At 38.2% G+C, this 20,540-nt stretch overlaps 1 protein-coding gene across 1 annotated transcript in view; it reads left to right on the top strand.

Annotated features, from left to right (window-relative positions):
• The window catches only part of babam2 (BRISC and BRCA1 A complex member 2), an 81,310-nt gene that overhangs the window by 47,580 nt on the left and 13,190 nt on the right, over positions 1–20,540 (top strand). Inside the window, exon 7 of the mRNA XM_032547853.1 lies at positions 10,434–10,543. Coding sequence (XP_032403744.1) covers positions 10,434–10,543 — 110 coding nt within the window. The remainder of the gene's footprint in view (positions 1–10,433; positions 10,544–20,540) is intronic.

Below are 20,540 nucleotides of genomic sequence, written 5' to 3'. Positions count from 1 at the left end.
ATTTTTTTCACCTGATACTTTTGGGTGTCTCATGCAAAAAAAAAAAAAGAAATACTAATTTAAATTTAGTAGTTCGAAACTGAACTAAGTAGTCACTTATTAGAAGAAATTATCAAGTTATTTTCAGTTATTTTCATGCCATTTTAAACAGTCCATGTAAAATTGAATATATACAGCTTCCATAATGCCTGAATAGAGACCCTACACATGACAATAAAAATAAACTATTGGTACTATAACCTGTGATGTCCAGCTGCATGGCAAAGACAACACACCATGCATGGACAGTTTTCACTCACAAACATTTAGATGTCAGATTGGAAACCTCGCAAAACCTCACAAGATTAAACATGAGTTCAGAGTAAAAAAACATGGCCGACGAAGAAGAAGCAATGACAATAGTTTGTGGCTATTGAGATGTCTTCAGTGCGGAAAAAAACAATATAAAAGAAAATCAAGTCAAAAATCAGCATGAGTATCTTAGCATGTGGACCAAGCTCAAGCTACAACCAATTTGACATGGATTTATTGCGCTGAACAGTTAGCTGATTTTGGATCAACCTTCATGTTGTCTGAAAGCTTACTATATGGAGACATTGTTTACATAATTTCTTGTTTTCATTACATAGCTGAAATAAAAACACCTGAAAGGAGACATTATTGAAGAAACCCTTTGAATGTGTCTGCTTCAGCAGATGGTAGGTCATCCAGACTGCACATCAAATTGTTTTGGGGTAATATAATTGCAGACCATTTTAAAATAGGTCTTTCAGGCAAAATACAGCAGTTAAGATGTTTTTTGCAGAAGTGGGAATGTACCGATTACCCAGCAGGTGGCTGATTTTGGATTGAGTGGTTACTGGCCAACGAGGCACTTAAAAAGTATATATACCATTAGCCTCACTGGTCTCGCTCTGGAGAAGTTGCCTTAACTTGCAAATGATAAACACGATAACACTTATAAATACATGGGCATGAAGATTGCAGTGTGCACACGTCAGGTTATTTTTCTCCACATCTTTGTTCTCACTTGAACAGCAAACACATGGTATTTAGTTCAGTTAATGTCAGCCTGTTTATAAATGGACTCTTATTATTCATGGATTTATATATTATTTCCTTTCTTTAATGATTAAAAGAAAATAAATCATGAATTTTCAATCCCCAACATAGAGACCTTGGTTTATATTTTTAATTACAAAATATCAACACATGTACAGTTTCTGACTGTATGAATGCAAAGAAATAGAAGAAGATGGCACTGTGATTTATGTTTAGTTTCTCTTTTCTACTGTAACTATATTTTTTATATTTTGTCTGCTGTCAGTCACATTTATTAGAGCGAAATGAGAATTCTGTCCCAAATTTTCTGACCATAGGTAAACACAGGACGTCACCTCGAAATACAAACTCTACTGCTTGAGACCAAGATTCACCTTTAGTTTTGAGGGATTGCTTAGCTTTTTTTTCTGGTTGAGGAAACATTTTTACAAAGCAACACCACTAATAAGATGCATCACCCAGTAGAGCAAAAACAACCTTGCATCTTAAGGCTCCTCTTGTAAGTCCATTTTGAACCCAACTGTGGGGGAAAGGTATCGAGGTTGGGTGCACTTTTACCTAAATCCCAGGAGCCCAGGCAAGTCTGACCAATGCAGTCATAATCTGTCTCTAATTTCTGCAGTAGCTCAAACCCTAGTTGTTTAGAACCAACACTGCATCCCAGTTAAGCTTGGGGTAGTTCATTACTAGTACAGTGGGATGGATAAAAACAGCTTTGAACATGCACTTTGAACCTAATGTAGTCACTATCATCAGCCTCAGAAATGCTACAGCAAAGAAACAAGTGTGATAGTTTAATCATTTGCTCCACAGTACAGCAAATGTTGTATGCAAGATACATTTTAAGATGTTTGGCATCATCTTGGGACCATGATGTATAAATCAGGAGGCAGTCGACTGATGGCTCACTCTGTATTATGTCATCAGCATGAACATACCATATGCATTCGTTAATTTTCCACATGCAATGTCACATACTTTGAGTCACCCTTGTGGCTGTGAGCCCCACTATCACACTCTTAGCACAAGCTGTGCAGCGCGGGCCAGATCATTGCAGTGACACGCTATCATTTACACTTGGCCCCAGTCACACTTATGACGCTTGTTACAGGAAAATTTCACCAGCTCGCCTAATTGTGTCGGTACCAGATTTTAAATGAAGCCGATTTTGACTGTCTCACTGAGAAACATGGCGCAGTGGAGCATATTTTCCTATGTGCACTCTTTGCATGACTGACCTCCAGTTCAATTATTACATTACGCAGTATTTCTACTCAGATATCAACTATACCATTTTGATCCTAATATATTAGATTGCTTGAAATCTACAGGGAACAGAGTGCTTGTGACTTTGTGACAGAGGTCACTCATATCTCCATGAAGTGAATGCAAAACTTGTGGGCGTTTAGGGTGGAGAACTCATCGGTTAATGCTATTGCAACAGATTGCACTTTTAACCTCTTTCCTGCTATTACAGGTTTCTAAAATTTTGAAATTAGATTGGACTGACTCACCAAAAAGGTCATAATAAGTACCAACATTACCAACATTTGCAGAAAGACGTACATCAGAACTTGAAAAAACACTTAAAAAGTGAATGTAAATAACCACAGGTCTGAAATTATGTGGAAAATTACGTGAAATTGTGTCTTTAAAATATAAGGAATGTGGTAATTATTTAAACAGTTTATTCATACCTCTTACCTGTTATCTGTTTTTTGAATTTACATTCTAAGGACTGGAGAGTTTTTAAAAAAAAATTATGTTTGGAAAGTTTAACTACTGGTGCTATTTGACTATACAAATCAAGATTTTACTGTTACAATATTTGAAATGTTGTATTTTAAAACTAACTACAATAAAGACCCATAATTAAATAACTTAATATAAATGGAAGCTAAGATTGAAAGTTCTATTAACAATTTGGAATGTCCCATACAATTCTGACTTGAATCTGTGAAGGGAGATAAAGATTAGGGTGATGACAAGAACCTCAAGGGTTTGGAGCTCATAACCAAAGATAAATCAGAAGAAACATGGAAAAAGCTGTTTCTTAATTAGAGTCATTTGATGGCTGTAATTCCAATATGGATTCTTCCACTGACTGTTAATTTCTTTCTATTATAAACCTGTAGTCGATTTAATGTTCAGGATCTGTCACCTCCTCCTGGTTCAATGTTTTTATCTGCACAGTCCGGAACGGACTGTTATGTTACTTCCGGCTGTTCTGCTAGGGGAGGTATTTTTAGGCAGAGCAGTAAGCATGGCAGTATTAGCACCTTTTATTTTAAAATATGAGTCGTTTTTGTTGCAAAAGCTCTATTTCATATATGTTACAATACAAAGAGTTCAAAATGTGTTTGGAGTGAAAGATGCTCTTTAAGAAGTAACTTATAGGAGTCCCAGCTGTCAGTTAACATGTGGAGGGACGTGTGACGCCAACCTAACAGGATACAGGAAGAAGTGGGCACGGGTTGTACTGCTCATAGGGTAAATGCATATTAATGGAAACACCTTTAAGGAATAAGTACTGTCCTGTAAATTTTTAACTTAGTTGACATGCTAAGAGAAAGGGCCAGCACCAACCTAGTGGGACATCGGGAGCAGCGTGTGTGGGGAGGGGCAGGACCAGGCTCAGACTGACTTCTAAAACATGTCTAGTAACTCTAATTTTGCTTTTAAAGGGAAAAAATCTTTACATCTTCATCAACACGTTAAACGTGGCCATAGCCTGCAGAATTAGCTCAATTCTGCCTCCACATCACATAGTACAATACTGTATGTTGTCCAGAAAGAGAGTAGCATACATGCACCTTGTTCAGGCTTTCTGCACACCCTTTTCACTAAGCTTTCGTGACAGCAGCGACTGGGTAATGTTAAGGTGTGTTTGGGTGCTGGTCCACCAATTTGATTCCAGGTGGAGCTCCTTAATCTCTGGTCTTTTGTCCCCATGTCAAAATGTATCCCTGGCACGGGCTTCAACTATGCAGCAACACAGAGCTCCCTGGTTAATTATCTACCAGCATGATTTTATGAGCTGATAGGCTGCCGGAGACAGACAAAGGCGTTAGTTTCCCTCAGACACTGAGGCCACATTTACATGTTGCTGCAAGCTCTCTACACTGAGGTGGAGAAAGTAGGATTAATGGGATTCATGAAGTACACCTCCCTGCAAACAAAGGACCCACAACTGTAATAAATATGTTTCTCAATTAGTTTATACCATCAGTATGTAGTATGTCTGTCAGTAAAATACTAAAGACCAACCTTGTCCCCTTCAGTTTCTCACTGAGATTAAGCTTTTTGTGTACAACCAGTCCTAGGTGCTTGGCTTGTAATTAAATTACATTTGATTTATGGTTCTACCTGTGTTCTCTCCATTCAAGTTGTGGTTGAATATCCAAGTTTTTTTTGTTTGTTTGTTTCTTTTCGTCAGAACAATTTTCCTCACCGGTTATTCTTCTTCACTTTTTGTCTTTTGTGATTTTGACACGGTGGGAGTAGGAATTGTAAAACTGTTTCATAACTCGTCTTCTTGTGAAATCTACTATTGCCTACTCTAGTAATACTTGTCATTAAACCATAGTGAACGTTTGAAGTTATACTTTAAAAGTTTGCTACAAACGATGATTGAGAACTCTGTAGAAAATTGTGTAAATAAAATTACATTTGAAGATTTGATAGCTGCAACTCTGATGTATTTCAGCAGACAGCAAAGAGTGTGCTTCACAGGCCTTAAGCAGGCAGTGGACAATAACATTCACTTCAAGTCTCTAGTAAATCAATTGTCTTGTTACGTGTGCTGCTTTTTCTTCTGGACTAAAATTTTACATTTTCTTCTTATAAACATTTTCCTACCTTTTTGCTAGGATTCTAAACATTTATGTTGTGTTAATCTAAAGCAATGATTATCCAAGGATGCAGAAAGCCATTTCTTTTTAAAAGCTCTTGTAGTTTCAATGACATAACTCTATTGAGTTGTTTTGAAATAGCACTCAACACAGATTGTTAAAATTTCTCTTAAGATTAGTATAATTGTCTTTGTTGGTAAAATAATATAGATTTGAACAGCAGAAAGAAAATATAAATATTGTTTCAAATTTATTGATTACTCCTGTTTGATTAGGCAAGGGATCTATTTAGGTAGTTATCTCTACCTTGTCATTGTTGATGATCTGTTATTGTAATTTCACGATTCTCTTGTGGCCATGAGGCAGCTGTGCAGGGATAAGAGTGTCCAGCATATGTACAGCAGCACTCAAAGCTGCTCGCCTTGAAGCTGGACATGTCCTCACACAACAGCCCTGCTGTCAGTCAAGCTGCCCCATTACGCTAGGCATGACATTTAAAGTTGGGCGAAGAAGGCGGACAAAGTGCCCTCACCTCCTCCGTTTGAGCCCTGGAGAATGAGGCCTTGCATGTGTAGCGATCGCTGATGAGCGTGTTTGTATGTGTGTGTTTGTTGTGACTTTGGCCAGACTTGGTCCGGCATAAGGACAGCTGTCACATTTCCAACCTGTCACAAACGACACTGAGGAGATGCCAGAGGCCGGGACATCGAAGGCACAAGGACAGGCACAGGGAAGGGAGCCTGTGTGTGTGTGCGTGTGCATTCATGTGGTTAAAGATTAAAGGAGGATGTTGGGTGGTGGACACGTGAAGAGGGTTGGCTGGGAGGCTTCCTCTGTCTTCTGTGTCCATGTACGTCCTTCTCGATTCCTCTCTTGAAGACAGTCCTTGAAGACTTGAGTCATCTTCTTGAGGGTACGTAGTAAATACTGCCTCGACATCGAAACATTAGCAGGATGCACTCCTCATTCATGCACGCCTCCATTTCAGCGCTCATTACTTACCAATAATAAAGTCTCTTCATTAAAGTCCAGCCTGTAGCTTTTGCAGCAGAATCTTTTTTTTGACATCCCCTTTTGACTCGATCATCCTCAAGTGAATTTGTTATAAGGGGAGAAACGTTAATGGCCATTTGGGGTCCTTTCCTTTCATTAGAGTCTGTTTTTCTTTCCAAGTTTGAGTAGCGGTTTCAAGGCAAGGAGGCTGAAAGGTCAACATTAGCATCCGGATTATTTTTCCACAAGTCACTTGTATGGGTCTGTTAAGTTTTGAGAGAAGAAGAGCATTAGAGTTTTAAAATACATCTAAATAACCGCTGAAATTCAACAGCATCCTTTCAGCACTCTGTATATTCCATAACCAAAACCAACTGTCAAGTAAATCATTTTAATTGCTTCTCTACACTTTAATTTACTTTAAAAGTGATATTTAAGAAGTCTTTCTGTCTTGGATCATTACATGTAGAGAAAGAACCCAAGAAACAAACATTTGAGTTTCTACAATACCTTGTATATTTCAGTGATTTTGATTTGTGATTCTTCAGCGATTCCTGAAAAAGCATGTAATGTCAGATTTTAAAAATCTTTTAAGACACATGTGAATCAAGTTTCCTGCATTACTATCTGAACAGCTGCACTGTCTTGTCTGATTGTAGCAATTGGAAGCAGTTGACATCTGCTCAATACAACTTGCAAGTTCAAAAACTAGATGAACAAGATATTACATAGAAAGTGACTGATAAAAAAAATCTTATTAACAAATAAGACTGCACTTGGAACATATAACTCTGATGGCGATACAAGAAGGTTTTTAGGTACTGTTTTGTCCTTGATTGGTTCTGTCATATGCTAGATATCAAAGGTACCCCAAAAAATTTAAACGTTGGGCCACTAAGGTGAGCAGCATGTATGGAGCAGTCAAGGTGATGATTTTTGGCAAAGTGTCACTGTGTAGCACTTTGCCAACTATAAAGTATGGTAGTAAGCTGCATCTTGCTGTGGGTTTGTTTTTCTACCAGTAGTTGTGTTGAATTTCACAAAATAGATGGGGTTCCTTCATAAAGTTCCAGGTAAAACGCTCAGTCAGATTTTTAGGTCACCAGTTGCTACCTAGAGATTAGGAATTTCATTTATCTGGCCTATGACTGACAAATGCCCAGAAGATTTAATAATTCCTGAAATATACTGATAAGAGACTTACTTTTTGATAAGTCTCTTATTTGGTCTTATTTGGATTGAATACAGTGTCATAACTGGCACTCCATTCCATCTTTAGGTCTTAGACGTGTTTGTGATAGCTGATTGTTTTTATCTCTCACATATAAATGTAGCTGAGAATCATTTGCTTATCAGTGGAGTTTTTTTCATATTGAAAAAACGGGTAGACAAGCTGACAAAGATTAGCCACTATAAAACAAAATGTCATAATTTTTCAATTTATTTTTCAATCTAACTATAAATTTTAATTTTAACTGAATGAAATCTATTCTACAAGGTTTTTGTTTGTTTTTTTTGCTGAAAAAGTTGAAGGGTCACATGAAGTGTCCTGCATTGTTAGGACTTCACTAAAGAAGAACTGAACTGTTTTTATTCCGCCATTAGAAACCAGTGTCTGACATGACTAATGCTCATAGATACATTTAATTGAGTGTGATCTGCTAAACATTGGAGATTTTATTCTGGATGAAATGTTCCATCCCAAAACCAGAACCCTTCGAGACCTCATCACTAACGTTGACATGTAATGTTGACCTGTCAATAAGAATTCAACAGAGCATATTTTTGCCCAAAGTTTGTATTTACGCTTAAAAAGCTGCAGAATATTAAATAAAAACACATAAAATACCACTGAAATTCAGCTTTAAATACAGGAAGATTTAATGGTTGGTATTATTTTTGTCCTCATTTTGTAGTAATTTTTTTCACTCACTTTATATAGTACTACGTGAGACTTTGAGGAGATCTTTAACTTAATTGTTTGAATTGCCCAGGGAGAAAACACCACAATGCTTTTTGTTCTTCCTTATTTCTCATTTTCTGTTTAGATATGTTCTGTACAAAAAAGAAACCTACAAGCAAAAGTTGTAGAAGTAGCTTATTCTGTATTGTCAGACTCCACTGAACAAGAACAACTATTTTTGTCTGCTTATTTCAGCTTTCTGGACAGCACATTAATTTAGAATGGCATCAACTTAAAGTTTAAGGGTCTGCCTTTGGATTTGGTTTGTTTGTTTTGCTGATTCAATGTGACTTGTGACAGCTTTTCGCTGTCTTCTGGAACAAGATAAGTCTGAATCACTCCACAAAGAGGCTCACCCTTCATCAGCGCCTTCGGTCTGACCAAATCGAGGGGCAGCCCGCCGCTTCCCGTCCAGAGTCGTCCTGTGCCCGTTTCCTGGCCCTCTCACCTTCCTGTTGGTTCTTATCCATCTGTTTACTCTCTTTAAGTCCAAAGAAAGCATCCATTAAATCACCTCTGAAGATGAGACTGGACATGACAGCCACAAACTGGAGCAAACCAATGTTCTCCCAAAGCCCACTCCCTACCCCGGCCGCACTTTACCATGCCTGTTCCTATCTGTCCTATATTGTCAGCGAGAGAAGCCCCCAGCACTGCTGTAAGGCAGAGAGCAGTTCTTGTTTACTGATGCACACTGCTCTGATGTGAGCTGATTTCATCAGGCAACACTTTTGGATGCCGTCTTCCTCGGCCTTCCTCGTCTTCTGTCTGTAGACGCTAATGTATCAGCTGTGATGGGGCAGGCTGCATGGCACTCAGCAGAGCTTAAATATCTGGATATTCTCTTTTTTTCTCTGCTAATTAATGCATTTTTTCATTCCACATCTCTTTCACTTGGGGCTCCAACTATTCTTATTGATTTTATCCCCATTTAGTTAATTATCCTTTTCTTTGATTAAACAATCATCAAATTAACTGTTACGAAATTACTTCCAGTCTAGTTCAGGAGGAAATGTTGGGATCAGCAGACCAAAGCGTGTGATTAGTTAATAGTCTTCACAGTAAACTGGTTGCATTGTGGCTCTGTCCATCGTGTATGGTGGTTAGATTTCCTCTCACCATGGCAAGCAACGATTATAACAAATGGATGAGTTCAAACCATCTGTAAGACATTTGATTAACGCTGCAGAGCCTCTGATGGCAGAGTGAGGCCAGAATAGTACTTGATGTGGAATTGCCCTAATAGCAGTAGCCATGCTTCAGGAAAAACATCACAGAAGTAGAAATTACAACCTCAGAGAGACAGATGATGTTCACAGGGAGCAGCTCCGGGTGGCTTCTGCATCCATCTTACAGCCGATTTGATTGGTACTCGCAGTCATAAACTCAGGCTTATGGTGCAGCTGTTGAAGCTAATGCTGCATGAAGCAAAACAGATGTTTCCACTGGTGTCTTTCCTGTTCATTTTTGTTTTGGCCAGATGAACACACCCTATGCAGACTTGTCCTCTTATTCCTGTTTTTACTGCTGGTTGCAGTTTACTGTATATTTCTTTTGAGCTAAGTGGTGATGGTGTTGAAAAGCAGCATAGCAACAGTGACAGCCTCAGTCCTCCCCTTGCATCTGCAAATTATGTATTCAGGTGCAGCTGTAAGTATAGGTCAAATGCATTTTAGCAGGTGTCAGACCTCAGGACTCTTGGCAATTAATAAAGGAATGAAATGGGCCGGGTTCAGTCTTGTTTACTCCACATCTGAGAGAATACAGCTGTTCTGTAATACTTTCATGCTTTTATAGAAGCATTGGTGGAAAGGTAATGATTCTAGTGTGATGCACTTATTGTTGACACAATAATTACAAAATTTAGCTGATACTTTGCACTTTAGCAATGAACATGTTTCTTTGATACGTTATTGTTCTGGTTGAATTTTTGACCTCATGTAGGCTGTGTCATTTGGCCACTGTGGCACCAGGGGTTGCTTTAGAACATAAGAACAATGTACTATTTTTAAAGCATGGTGATGATAGTTTCCTGCTGTGGGGCTGTTATTCTGCATGTGTTCCTGGTGCAGTTCAGAAAGTAGGTGGGATATAATGAAGTAGGACAACTACATTTTTCGCCTTAACCTCAAATCAACATCTAGATGGATAAACCAGACCAAGCTGCTGGGATGTCATCCCAAACCAAACCCTTTCCGGGTGGTGCTTAAAAACTCGGTCTAGGCAAGAAACCAACCAGTTTGGACGAGCTTCACCAATCCTGCCAAGACAGGTTCTGAAATATCTGGGCAGAATTAGACCAAAAGCTTGTTGATGATTACGAAAAGTATGTGGTTAGGTTCGACATTGAACCTATTAGTGGGGTTGCATGTCTATAGATGAACCTGTGCAGCCGTTTTGAATCAGACAAAATCCAAAATAGATATGATTTGATTTGTAACGTTGTCAAACGCTCTTACTGCCCAGTACTGATGTTCACCAGGCCTTGTTTTTGTAACTCAAAATGTAATGTTCTGGGTCCAATTCTCCAAATAACATTACTGACCTCTCCTTGTTTTCCTAAGGACACAACACTGGACCCAGGAGAGGATGTGGCTCTTCTCTCAGTGAGCTTTGAGGATGCTGAAGCTACCCAGGTCTTCCCAAAACTCTACCTCTCGCCAAGCATTGAGCAGTGAGTACATTTACCCAGCCCTCATTTATTTTTATACAATTCTGTTGAGAATTATCTGTTAACTGTGATCACAGTTTAGTTATCTATCTGAACTAGTTGGTTTAAGATTATCATGCTACATGTTTTCTTCACTTCAAAAGCTGGTAAAGATAGAGGAAGTTTTATCCTCTGGTCCCTACCTGTGGTTGTCCTTTCTGTGCTTCTCACTCATCAGTCCCTCTGGTTTTTAGAATCAAAGCTATGGTGAGCAAGTTTAACATCTTGCATCATATTATGTCGCTAAGGATAATCTTACACTTTTATGTCTGAACTCATTAGTCATTTTCCTAAAGACTATAAGTAAAAATGGGAAAACTGGATGGATGACACAGAGTCTGTGTCAACCAGGGATGACTAGATGTCTGCACACATCTGGGTTGTAAAACATGTCTGTGTTTGCAGGTGGTGGTTTAATACTTTTATGAAAGCTGTTTGCCTGCTGCAGGTGTATCCAGAGTATTTTTTTTTCTCTTGCTACATTTTGTGTGTGTTTGTGTGCATTTGTCTGTTCTCGTTTTATTGCTTTTGTGTGGTAGTCGAGACAGATTTGTGTTTCTATACATGCATGAACAAGTGTTTTAATGTCCCAAATGAGGGATATGCCTCCATTTTCTGGTTTTATCATGTTTGCATGCTTGCAGCAGTATTCCAGCTTGGCTTTGCTCTCAGCACAGTGTCCTTGTATGGGTAGATGCGTTTTGTGTGTTTGATAGAGAGAGCCAGGTATGGGCCCACTCTAACCTCAGGGCCTCACGGTCTGGCCGTCCATGCTTGGAATAATCTCAGACTGATGTTTATTTACAAGCACACGCCCCGTCACACCAGGTTAAGATGCTTCTTCTCCCACCACCACTGCTTTTTCTTACTCTCTGTCTCTCCCTCTGTCTTTCATTCTTTTCTACATCCTTGTCTCCACAGTTTCCCTTTTCCATCTAATCTTCCTTTTATTTTTCCACACTTGTTTGATCTTTTTTTTATATTGCCAAACCTTTCCAAATATGTAAAAAAAAAAAAAAAAAAAAAATGATTTTTTTTTTTTTAAAGTTATATTCTGCAGTCTTAAGTCTACAGGTGCAAAATGGCAACACACAGACATGAAAAAGGTTCAAATTGGTCTGTAGCGAGATTAATCTACATTTTTTACAAACAGCTCAAGTTGTCTTCTATTTTTTGGATAATCCAAATTCTATCAAAAGTATTCACACTCCTTGAGCATTTTCACATTCACAGTCAAGTTAAAGCCCCAAACTTGAATGGATTTATTGGAGTTTTATATAATAGAGATATGGACTTCCCCTATCATTCTGGCTGTATTTAGAGCCATTTCTGAAGGTTTTCTCCAGGATTGGCTAATATTTTGCTCCATCCATCTTTCCATCAACTCTGATCAAATTTGTTATCATTGCTGAACAAACGCATCCTCCCAGCATGTGTCACCATGGTGATTGTGTGTGTTCAGAGATTGTTTTCTACCTCACATAGTATTTTTGCACAAAGGCCAAAACTTTCATTGCTTGTGGAAATTTTCTACCCCTTAACTGTCACCATAAGAACACTCGCAAGTAAATGGGTCCATGTAAATGCTGGTGTAATTATTACAGCATCTTCAAGATGCTGTTTGACCAACAAGTTTCCGCAAGAAGAATGTTTAAAAATGTGTCTTCTTTGCAAAAGTTATGACAGAGAAAAAGCAGGCATTGTCCATTTTTAAAGACTTTCAAAAATTCAACGAATCTAAAGCTTTAATCAAGACCACTAAAAGTTTTTTTTTTTTTTTTTCTTTTGCTCAATATCCAGCATTCTGAGCTGGATATTTAGCTAATATTCCACTTGTAAAAATTGAACAGCTCTTTATTTTTAATGGAGGCAGAGTACACCAAAGAAGTGGCTTTACAGTGTTAAGGGCTCAAGTACAGAGGGAAGAGCAACAACTAGAGAAGCCAGAATTAAACTCATTAATTTGGGTTCACAGACTCAACATCAATGCCTGTAGAACCATGGTGACAGGTTGATTCATGAGTGAAATCATCTCTTACTGTGCTGACACACTTTGCCCACTTTTAAATTATGTATTTTACAAACATATAGAGGAAAATCTGTTCATAATTCAGTAGAGATTTAAAAATCAGAGGGAAGAAAGTATCTGACTCTCAAAGATCAACATTACTTGCAACAGACAGTTGATGTGAAATATTTACTCTCCTAAGTACCTAGAATTAGCCATTTTTCTTTTATAAAGTAATTACTTATTCCAGTGAAGAGTATATAAACTGATTTCAACCATACTGTAGCATAGAAGTAAGATCATGGTACACTGTACATAATTTTAAGCCACCTTGTAACCACTTTGGCTGTTTGCTTAAGGTCATTATCCATTTGGAAGACCCATAACAAACAACCTCCCATCAGGAAGCTGCCACTCCTCTACTTCACAGTTATTCCAATTTTCCCCCTTTTTCCTCTAAATGTAGCAGTCAGTAGAATGGCCAAAGAGTTCCACTTTTGTTTCATCAGACCACAGGACATGTCTCTTAAGATGAAGATCTTTGTCCAGTTTCTTCTGGAGTTATGACTTCCTCCTCACTGAGAGGACTTTCAGTCGGTACAGGAGACATTTCACTGTGGATGATGATAATATCTTAGCAACTTCATCCAGCATCTTCAATGATCTTTGGCTTTTGTTCTGGGTAAATTTACACATGTTTGACCAAAATATATTCATCTCTGAGACAGAAAACCTGTCTCCTTCCTGAGCAGTACGGTAATTGGACATTCCCATCATGTCTATACTTGCATATAATTGTTTGAACAGAGGAATGCAGCACAAGCATCTAGAAATTCTTCCCAAGGATGAAACAGACTTGTGCAGCTCCATAAATTCTTTTCCTGATATCTTGACTGATTTCTTTTGACTTTCCAATCATGTCAAACAAGATAGTGTGTGTTCCAGGTGTGAACTCAAGACACATCCACAGGTGTGCTTTCAATTAACCTAAATGTGTCAGTTAACCAATCAGAAGTTTCTATAGCCAAGACATCATCATCTAGGCTCTCCTTCATTGTTTGTAGAGCTAGTAATCATTATATATGTAATACCTCTGATTTTGAAGACATTAATAAATAATTTATTGTGACATTTAACAAATAGAAATACTTTTGGTAATTTTAACTAACCTAAAAAGAGACATTTGTTCTGATTTAATCAGAAATAGGTTTAAATAAATTATATTTATATTATTTCCATGCTATGTTATGCAGATGCTTTGTCTGCACTGATGAAGATTGACTCACCTGAGCACAATGAATTATTGAAGTGGAAACAAGGCTATCTGACCTATTGTCTAAATAACAAATCTTATAATTGTTTTGCCTTTTTGAGATCTACACTGTGTACTTAAGGTTCATCCAAAGAGGTTAAAAACATCAATAAATACAGAAAAAGATCAAATGAGGCAGTGACATCACTTGCAAAGGTTATTTACTCTGCCCTGATGCAGAGTAATAGTGCATCCACCCATTCATGTTTTTAGATACATGAATGCCCTTGACAAAATACAATGGCAATGATAAACAAAATCGAGCCTTATATTCACCTTACAGCATGTAGAAGATATCAACAGATGGTGCTTTATCTTTAGAGTTTATTTTCAAAATTTAAATAAATCACCTTTTAAAGGGTAATGGGTCTTTTAATTAAGACCCATTTTTTAGTATTCCATGCATGGCACTGATGTGGTATCATTGGTTACTCTATTAATTGATAGAGTAATCACCTGTATTAATAGTGTTATTACTTAGGTGTTTCATTTCCAAAAAGTAACTACATTCAGTAGTAGAAATTTAATTTAAAAGGTTTTACATAATCTTCTCATGTGCTTAAACTTAAAAATATGTTGGGTGTGTGTTTTTTTTTTTTGGAAATGTAACATTTACACTTCAATACAAGAGAAAAACATAAATGAGTCCCAAACACACACGCCCACACACACAAAGCTGATTCTCCTCTTCATTAGGATGACATGAACAGGACCTTATCCGCATGCAGCAGCTAATTACACGGCACAAAAGGTCACCTACCTACTGACTGTCCCACATAATCCTCAATTATTTCAGGTCGCGGATATGCAGGAATAAACCCAAGTAACATTATGATGTCTCAGACATATCTGTCTCCCTTTGCTCCATATTTTTGACCAATTGATTTGCTTGCTTTTAAAAGGCGTAACACTGGTTAAATGGACATGTCGATTGATGAGGCTATCATGAAGAGCCTTATTAAAATGACAGAAAATGTATGCATATGGGCATTAGTGACCAGACTGACGGCGTTTCGGCGGCGTTGGAGTCTATACTCTGCCAGCATCGTGCGGAGAGCAGACCGAGGGAGGCTGAAGGCGGCAGAGAGTGGGGAGCTATAAGGGGTTGTTGCCGGCGGAGCAGCGGGGGGTTGGATAAAGGAGGAGAGGAAACGAACCCTCTCAGAAACATCACAAAATGCAGGGGCTTAAGAGCGCTTCATTGAGCCAAGCTCCCATTTTCCAAACCCTCTCCTCCTGCTTAATGTTGCCGCTTTGTCTCGTGATATTTGCACATATGCATATCAAGGCTATCCATGAATATGCTCTGCTGCATGTTTTTGTGCACCTTTTTTGTCAGCTGTGTGGGAGTGTGTTAATTCATGACCCAGGGCAAAAAAAAAAAAAAAGAAGTCTTATTCACCGTTGTTTGAAGACCGCAACGTATTTGTGAGTTTTAGCATCAGCGTTGCATCCATCGAGGGCGCTTCTTTATTTAGCATGCAGATACTTGTATTTATGCAGATGTGTAACCCTGTTAGCTTCCCTCCGTGTCCCCACTGACCCTTGTTAGTCTTTGCTCCTGTGTAGCTGCCCATTATCTCTGCATTGGCTCCACTGAAGAGGAAAACTCATTTGCTGCAGCGCGCCTGCACACGTCTGTGTTTTTCTAGCAAAGCATTTGATCGACGTTCAAGAGGCTCGGCGTCGATTCCAGTTATCACAAATGTTCACAGTATCTCATGAAGCCAAGAGGGAAAAAAATTGCATCAAAACAGCTTTGGAAAATGTTTAAATCAATCCTCATTTCCATCAAGTTGTGACTGTAACAAGTGACAGATTCACAGACTGTCTCAGCTTTGGTGTTTGTGCAGGGTGTCATATCAGCTACATCTACTCGGCATTAAAATGTTCAGAGCTGCTTCGTTTTTGCAATTTTTCTGTCAGTCTGTATTTGTGTACAGAGTCTTCCAGATGTGTTTATGTCCCTTGAACCTTTTCACATTTTGCAACATTATAACCACAAACTGCATTTTATTTTTGGCTAATAGACAAACACTTAATAGTGCATGATTTACAAAAGTTTTTTATGTATTACAAAAATTTTAATGTGTCTCATGCTTTCCTATTTAGCCCTGCCCGAGTCTATAGTTTGTATGATTGTATTGTTGAAGTTGGGCTTTACTACCTACTGCTTTATTTAGACTTGAATAAGTAGATTAACATACCTACCTCTGTCCTGTACGTATTGTAGACACGTTAAAGCACGCCACAGAAGCCCTGATCCGATCGTCAGCCATATCATTTTGGGCGACCCAGCCATTATTTCGTTTCGTCTGGCTATTGAACTAAACTCTAGGAAACATCCATTACATACATCATGCTCGTTCATGGCTCTTAACAGTTCAGGTTTTTGTTCCATTTGCAAAAGACTAAAACTTTTATCTGTGATTGTTACAACAGAATCAAGCAGGCTATACATGCACAAGGAAATACATTTGGACTAACATTGTATGTACTGCTGATCAAGAAGAGCAATGATGCAAAAATAATAATAAAAAGTGAGATCAGAAATATCTACTTTATAAAAAAAGCTTTATCATACTTGAGACTGAAAGTAAAGTGTAATATACTGTAGATGACAATGTTTACCAATGTCTCAATTTAAGTTTGTTGTTTTAATTTTTCAAAGTAATTTCCCATCTCTTTCTAAAAAGTTTTCTTTTTCATTCTTCAAACTTGGGAATTTGCAACAACTATATATGGAAAATATTCCAACATGATTTTTCTTTAAGGATCTAGAAAATACTATCCAGTCGAGTTCTGTATGTTTATCCATCACTTAGCTTGATCTTTTTAAGTTTTTAACTCCTGTCTCCTCGGTCGTATGTCTCTCCACCCCCGTCCTCGCCCCTCTTGTTTTCCACATGTATTGCCGCTCGTCTCCTCTCCCTCCGTCTTCCTCTATGCTTCCATCATTCTCTCTCTCTCTCTCTCTCCTCTGCTGATCCCTCTGGCTGATCCTCAAAGGGAAACTGAGCGAGTGAGTGGGACTTAAAAGAGAGGAAAGCGCTGTGCTCTCACCAGCAAGGTCGTCCCTCGCTCAACTGAAACGCAGCGCGGAGAAAAAAAAAAACAGCATTCATTTTCTCTTCGCTTACACCTCTCTACTTTTTTTTCCTTCCATCACTCCTGAGTTGTTTGATATCTCACTTTTGCTGTCTTTCAGCAGGGGCTTGGATCTAAGCGCGCTGAACGCACACTAGTAAGCCCCCTGAGCTACAGTGTTATACCTCCATTCCTATTCCCTCTTCCTCTCTTTTTCCTGCTTTTTCTGCTGCTTTTCCTCCCTCTGTCTTCAAACGCAACATCACTCTAATGTTTTCAGCCCCTTCAGAGCGACAAGGGGGAAAAAAACACGTTGAAGTACCCCAACAAACACCCACGTTTTCACCAATAACATTGAGCATATGAGCACCATTGCACAGCCCTCTGATTTATTTGCTTCTCCTGTAGAAATCATTGATTAGTTGAAGTGCAACACCTCCCAACCTCCCATTCTGCGGGTTTAAAAAACGCACCTGCTTAAGATTCAGTGTTCATTGGTTATATAATATTTTACGTGACGTCTGGAAGAAAATGTACTGTGAAACGGATGGTGTTACACTCATTTAAAGTAGCTGTTAAATTCATGTAGACATTTAGAGAGCATAAATAATTCAAGCTTTGATGCGAAGTTGTTTGCCAGGTTAAATCAGGTCTCTAATAGATTTTGTTAGGGTGGAGGTTGTGGTGTTATCAGGTCTAAAATATGGGCTTCATGCATCCCAGTGGGATGAAAAAGTAATCAGGAAGGGCAATAATACTATCAGAAGGATCAACCAGGTCAAGTGGGAGTGTGTTGCATTTTTACCAGTCTGGTCAACAATCTCAAATGCACTGCTAAACAAATGCTGCAGACAAAAAAATTCTCCATCAATATTTATTCATCATTTTCCACCAATAATTCAGTAGATAGATATGAATGTAATTTCAATATACAACAGCAAGCAAACTCAGTTTTATTTCTGAGAAACAACTGTTTGCTTAAATAAAGTTTTCTTTCTTTTCTGGTTTCACAAGGTCACATGGACCAAACCATTATGGTACAGACATCAAAGACCAGTACCAGCAAGGTTCACCTCTTTCTTACATCTTCAGAGATATAAATTTTTAAGTGAAACTTTCATTTCATCATTTACTGCTGTTTCACACACTCAAGTCTATGTAGTAAAGTAGTTATGTGCACTTTTTTTTAACAAAACAGCATTCACAATCTAAGGAGTCTCTTAATAATGTGAACAATAAATCAGTGTCCTTAATCAAATTTTCCACACAAATAAGTCATCATACATGAAGCGACAGGCCAGAACAACATGCCTTGGTTTTCCTGTGTTTTTAATGGACTTTTTCAGTTCTTTTTGTATCAAAGAAATTAATCCCTTTTATATTTCATCAATTTACTACATGATTTACTACATGATGACGATAAAAAAGAAAGATGTTTAGGATATTCCAAAAAAAGACAAAGTTGACTGCTTGCATCATTTTAAACAGGCCCCAACCAGCTTTGCTTAGCTACAAACACCAGATAACTCATAATGAATCTTTTTAAATTCTTGAAGATCATACATGTTGAGAATAATGACTTTAAAGCTAAACTTAAACAGTCTTTGACATTGTCGGTTACTCTGCTGACAACATATTGGCTGTTTTCAAATGATATTTTCACTTTTTAAGAGATGATGCTGTCCTAATGTGGAAAAGTAACCCTACGCCCCATGTTAAATCATCCGTTAATTCCAATTAACCAATTTTTTTTAGAAAGTAGAGTTCAGTTTTATTTTACACACACCAATTACTTTTTGATCTGTAGACTTGTTAAATCACTTAAATGAATGGCATCAAACTTTTTGCCACGCCGACCGAAATTGTAAAGTTAGATGTACTTGTGGGGCACAAAAATGAGGGTTTTCATGAGAATGCGCACATTTATTTCTCTGTGATTTCTTTTTTTTTTTTTACTTTTACAATCTCAACACTAAAAATAAAAACGCTCTCATACTTCTGCCTTGTTAAAATAAACAGGTATATAATTTCTGAAATTTTAGATTCAATTAATATAGGCTATTTACAGAAACAAGAACAAGAGTTGGGTCACACTCTTCAAACATCTTTGCTTCAACATATGAACTACCTGTGCTGATCAAATATCTATCATCTTTGTACTACAGTCGGGGATTTTGCAATATCATCTTGAGGGCCACAAATGTCCCCTGACCCGCACTTTGGACACCATCCATCCATCCATTTTCTGTAGACTCTTGTCCCTAGTGGGGTTGGGAGGGGTGCTGGTGCCTATCTCCAGCGAACGTTTCGGACGAGAGGCGGGGTACATGCTGGACAGGTCGCCAGTCTGTCGCACTCTTTGGACACCCCTGGCTTAAATAGAATCTGTCTGACAATGTGAGTTATGTTAAAAGATATTGAAAAGCAACACATCATACCTCAATCTAAAAAGATCTTTGAAATTATGTAACAAAAGTTGATCTTTTTGTGTGCAGTTTGTGTAGAACTAACTAGTGTGATGGTCAGGAGTTGGACGGTGTGCTGTAGTTGATGGAACCATGAAATCTTGAAGAAAAATGCCCCGTCTTCAATTTGGAAACTTAAACTCCACTTTGTTTGTGCTTTGGGATAGTGTTCAACGAAAACAACAAAATTAAGCTTTGGTAACTATTTCTGGTGAAGGCAAGAGAATTAATTAAAAACTAAATGTAACCGCTTTGAGAAATTTCTTCAACAATTAACTCTTTTTAGTTCCACTCGTGTTGTATCTGTGTGAAGAGGATGTCTCCTGGAGCAGATACCTGCAGCAATAAAAGTGCTCATTAGCACGGCTCATTGAGGTTGCACCTGTGGTAATGCAAGATTAGAGGAAGTAATGAGTTAGTGTCGCTGTAGCTTGCCATCAGAATCCCATTGGTTATTTCTGGCTCTGGACTCCTCATAAAGAAGCACTTATCTGCTCAGACATTGATTTCTGGCTAATTTGTAGCCTCCCTCTCAGAGCATTTTTTTTTTTTTTTTGGTCGGACTCGAGCCTTTTTTCATTTAATTTTTAATTTTTTATTTTTTTTTACACTCGCATCTCGTTTACCTGATTTTCCCAAGCCCATGAGACGAGTCAGATACATCTCTTCTTCCCCCAGAAAACCTGCTGCATTGCATAAAAGAATCGAGTGGGCACCGTCTCTGCCCCCAAACCAGATTTAGGAGCCCAGAAAAATCAACACAGAGAGACAGTTTTAGGCTGCAGTGGACTAATGTTTGTGTATCTGCATTTGCCTGTAGGTGCTTCTGTGTGTGTCAGTTTCTGTGTGTCCACACATGCTTTACCCTGAGCGTGCACATGTGCACGTCTGCTTGTGTGGGTGTACACTTTGTTTGCGTGTGTCCTCTCTCCAGGGTTTGTAGAGGTGTGTTATTGACTTTGAAAGTCTCTGCATTTCAATCAGATTATTTTTTTCAAGGTTTTATGAACATCTTGTCACAGTCATAAATTGTCAGTCTGATAAAATAAATTCTCCACCAGCTCGGGAAGCAGTCTTGACAGTCTGAGA

This window comes from Xiphophorus hellerii, chromosome 19 (assembly GCF_003331165.1).
Source record: "Xiphophorus hellerii strain 12219 chromosome 19, Xiphophorus_hellerii-4.1, whole genome shotgun sequence".
Classification (NCBI taxonomy): Eukaryota; Metazoa; Chordata; class Actinopteri; order Cyprinodontiformes; family Poeciliidae; genus Xiphophorus; species Xiphophorus hellerii.
The sequence above is the reverse complement of the archived record's forward strand: the minus strand, read 5'-3'. Positions and strand labels throughout refer to the sequence as shown.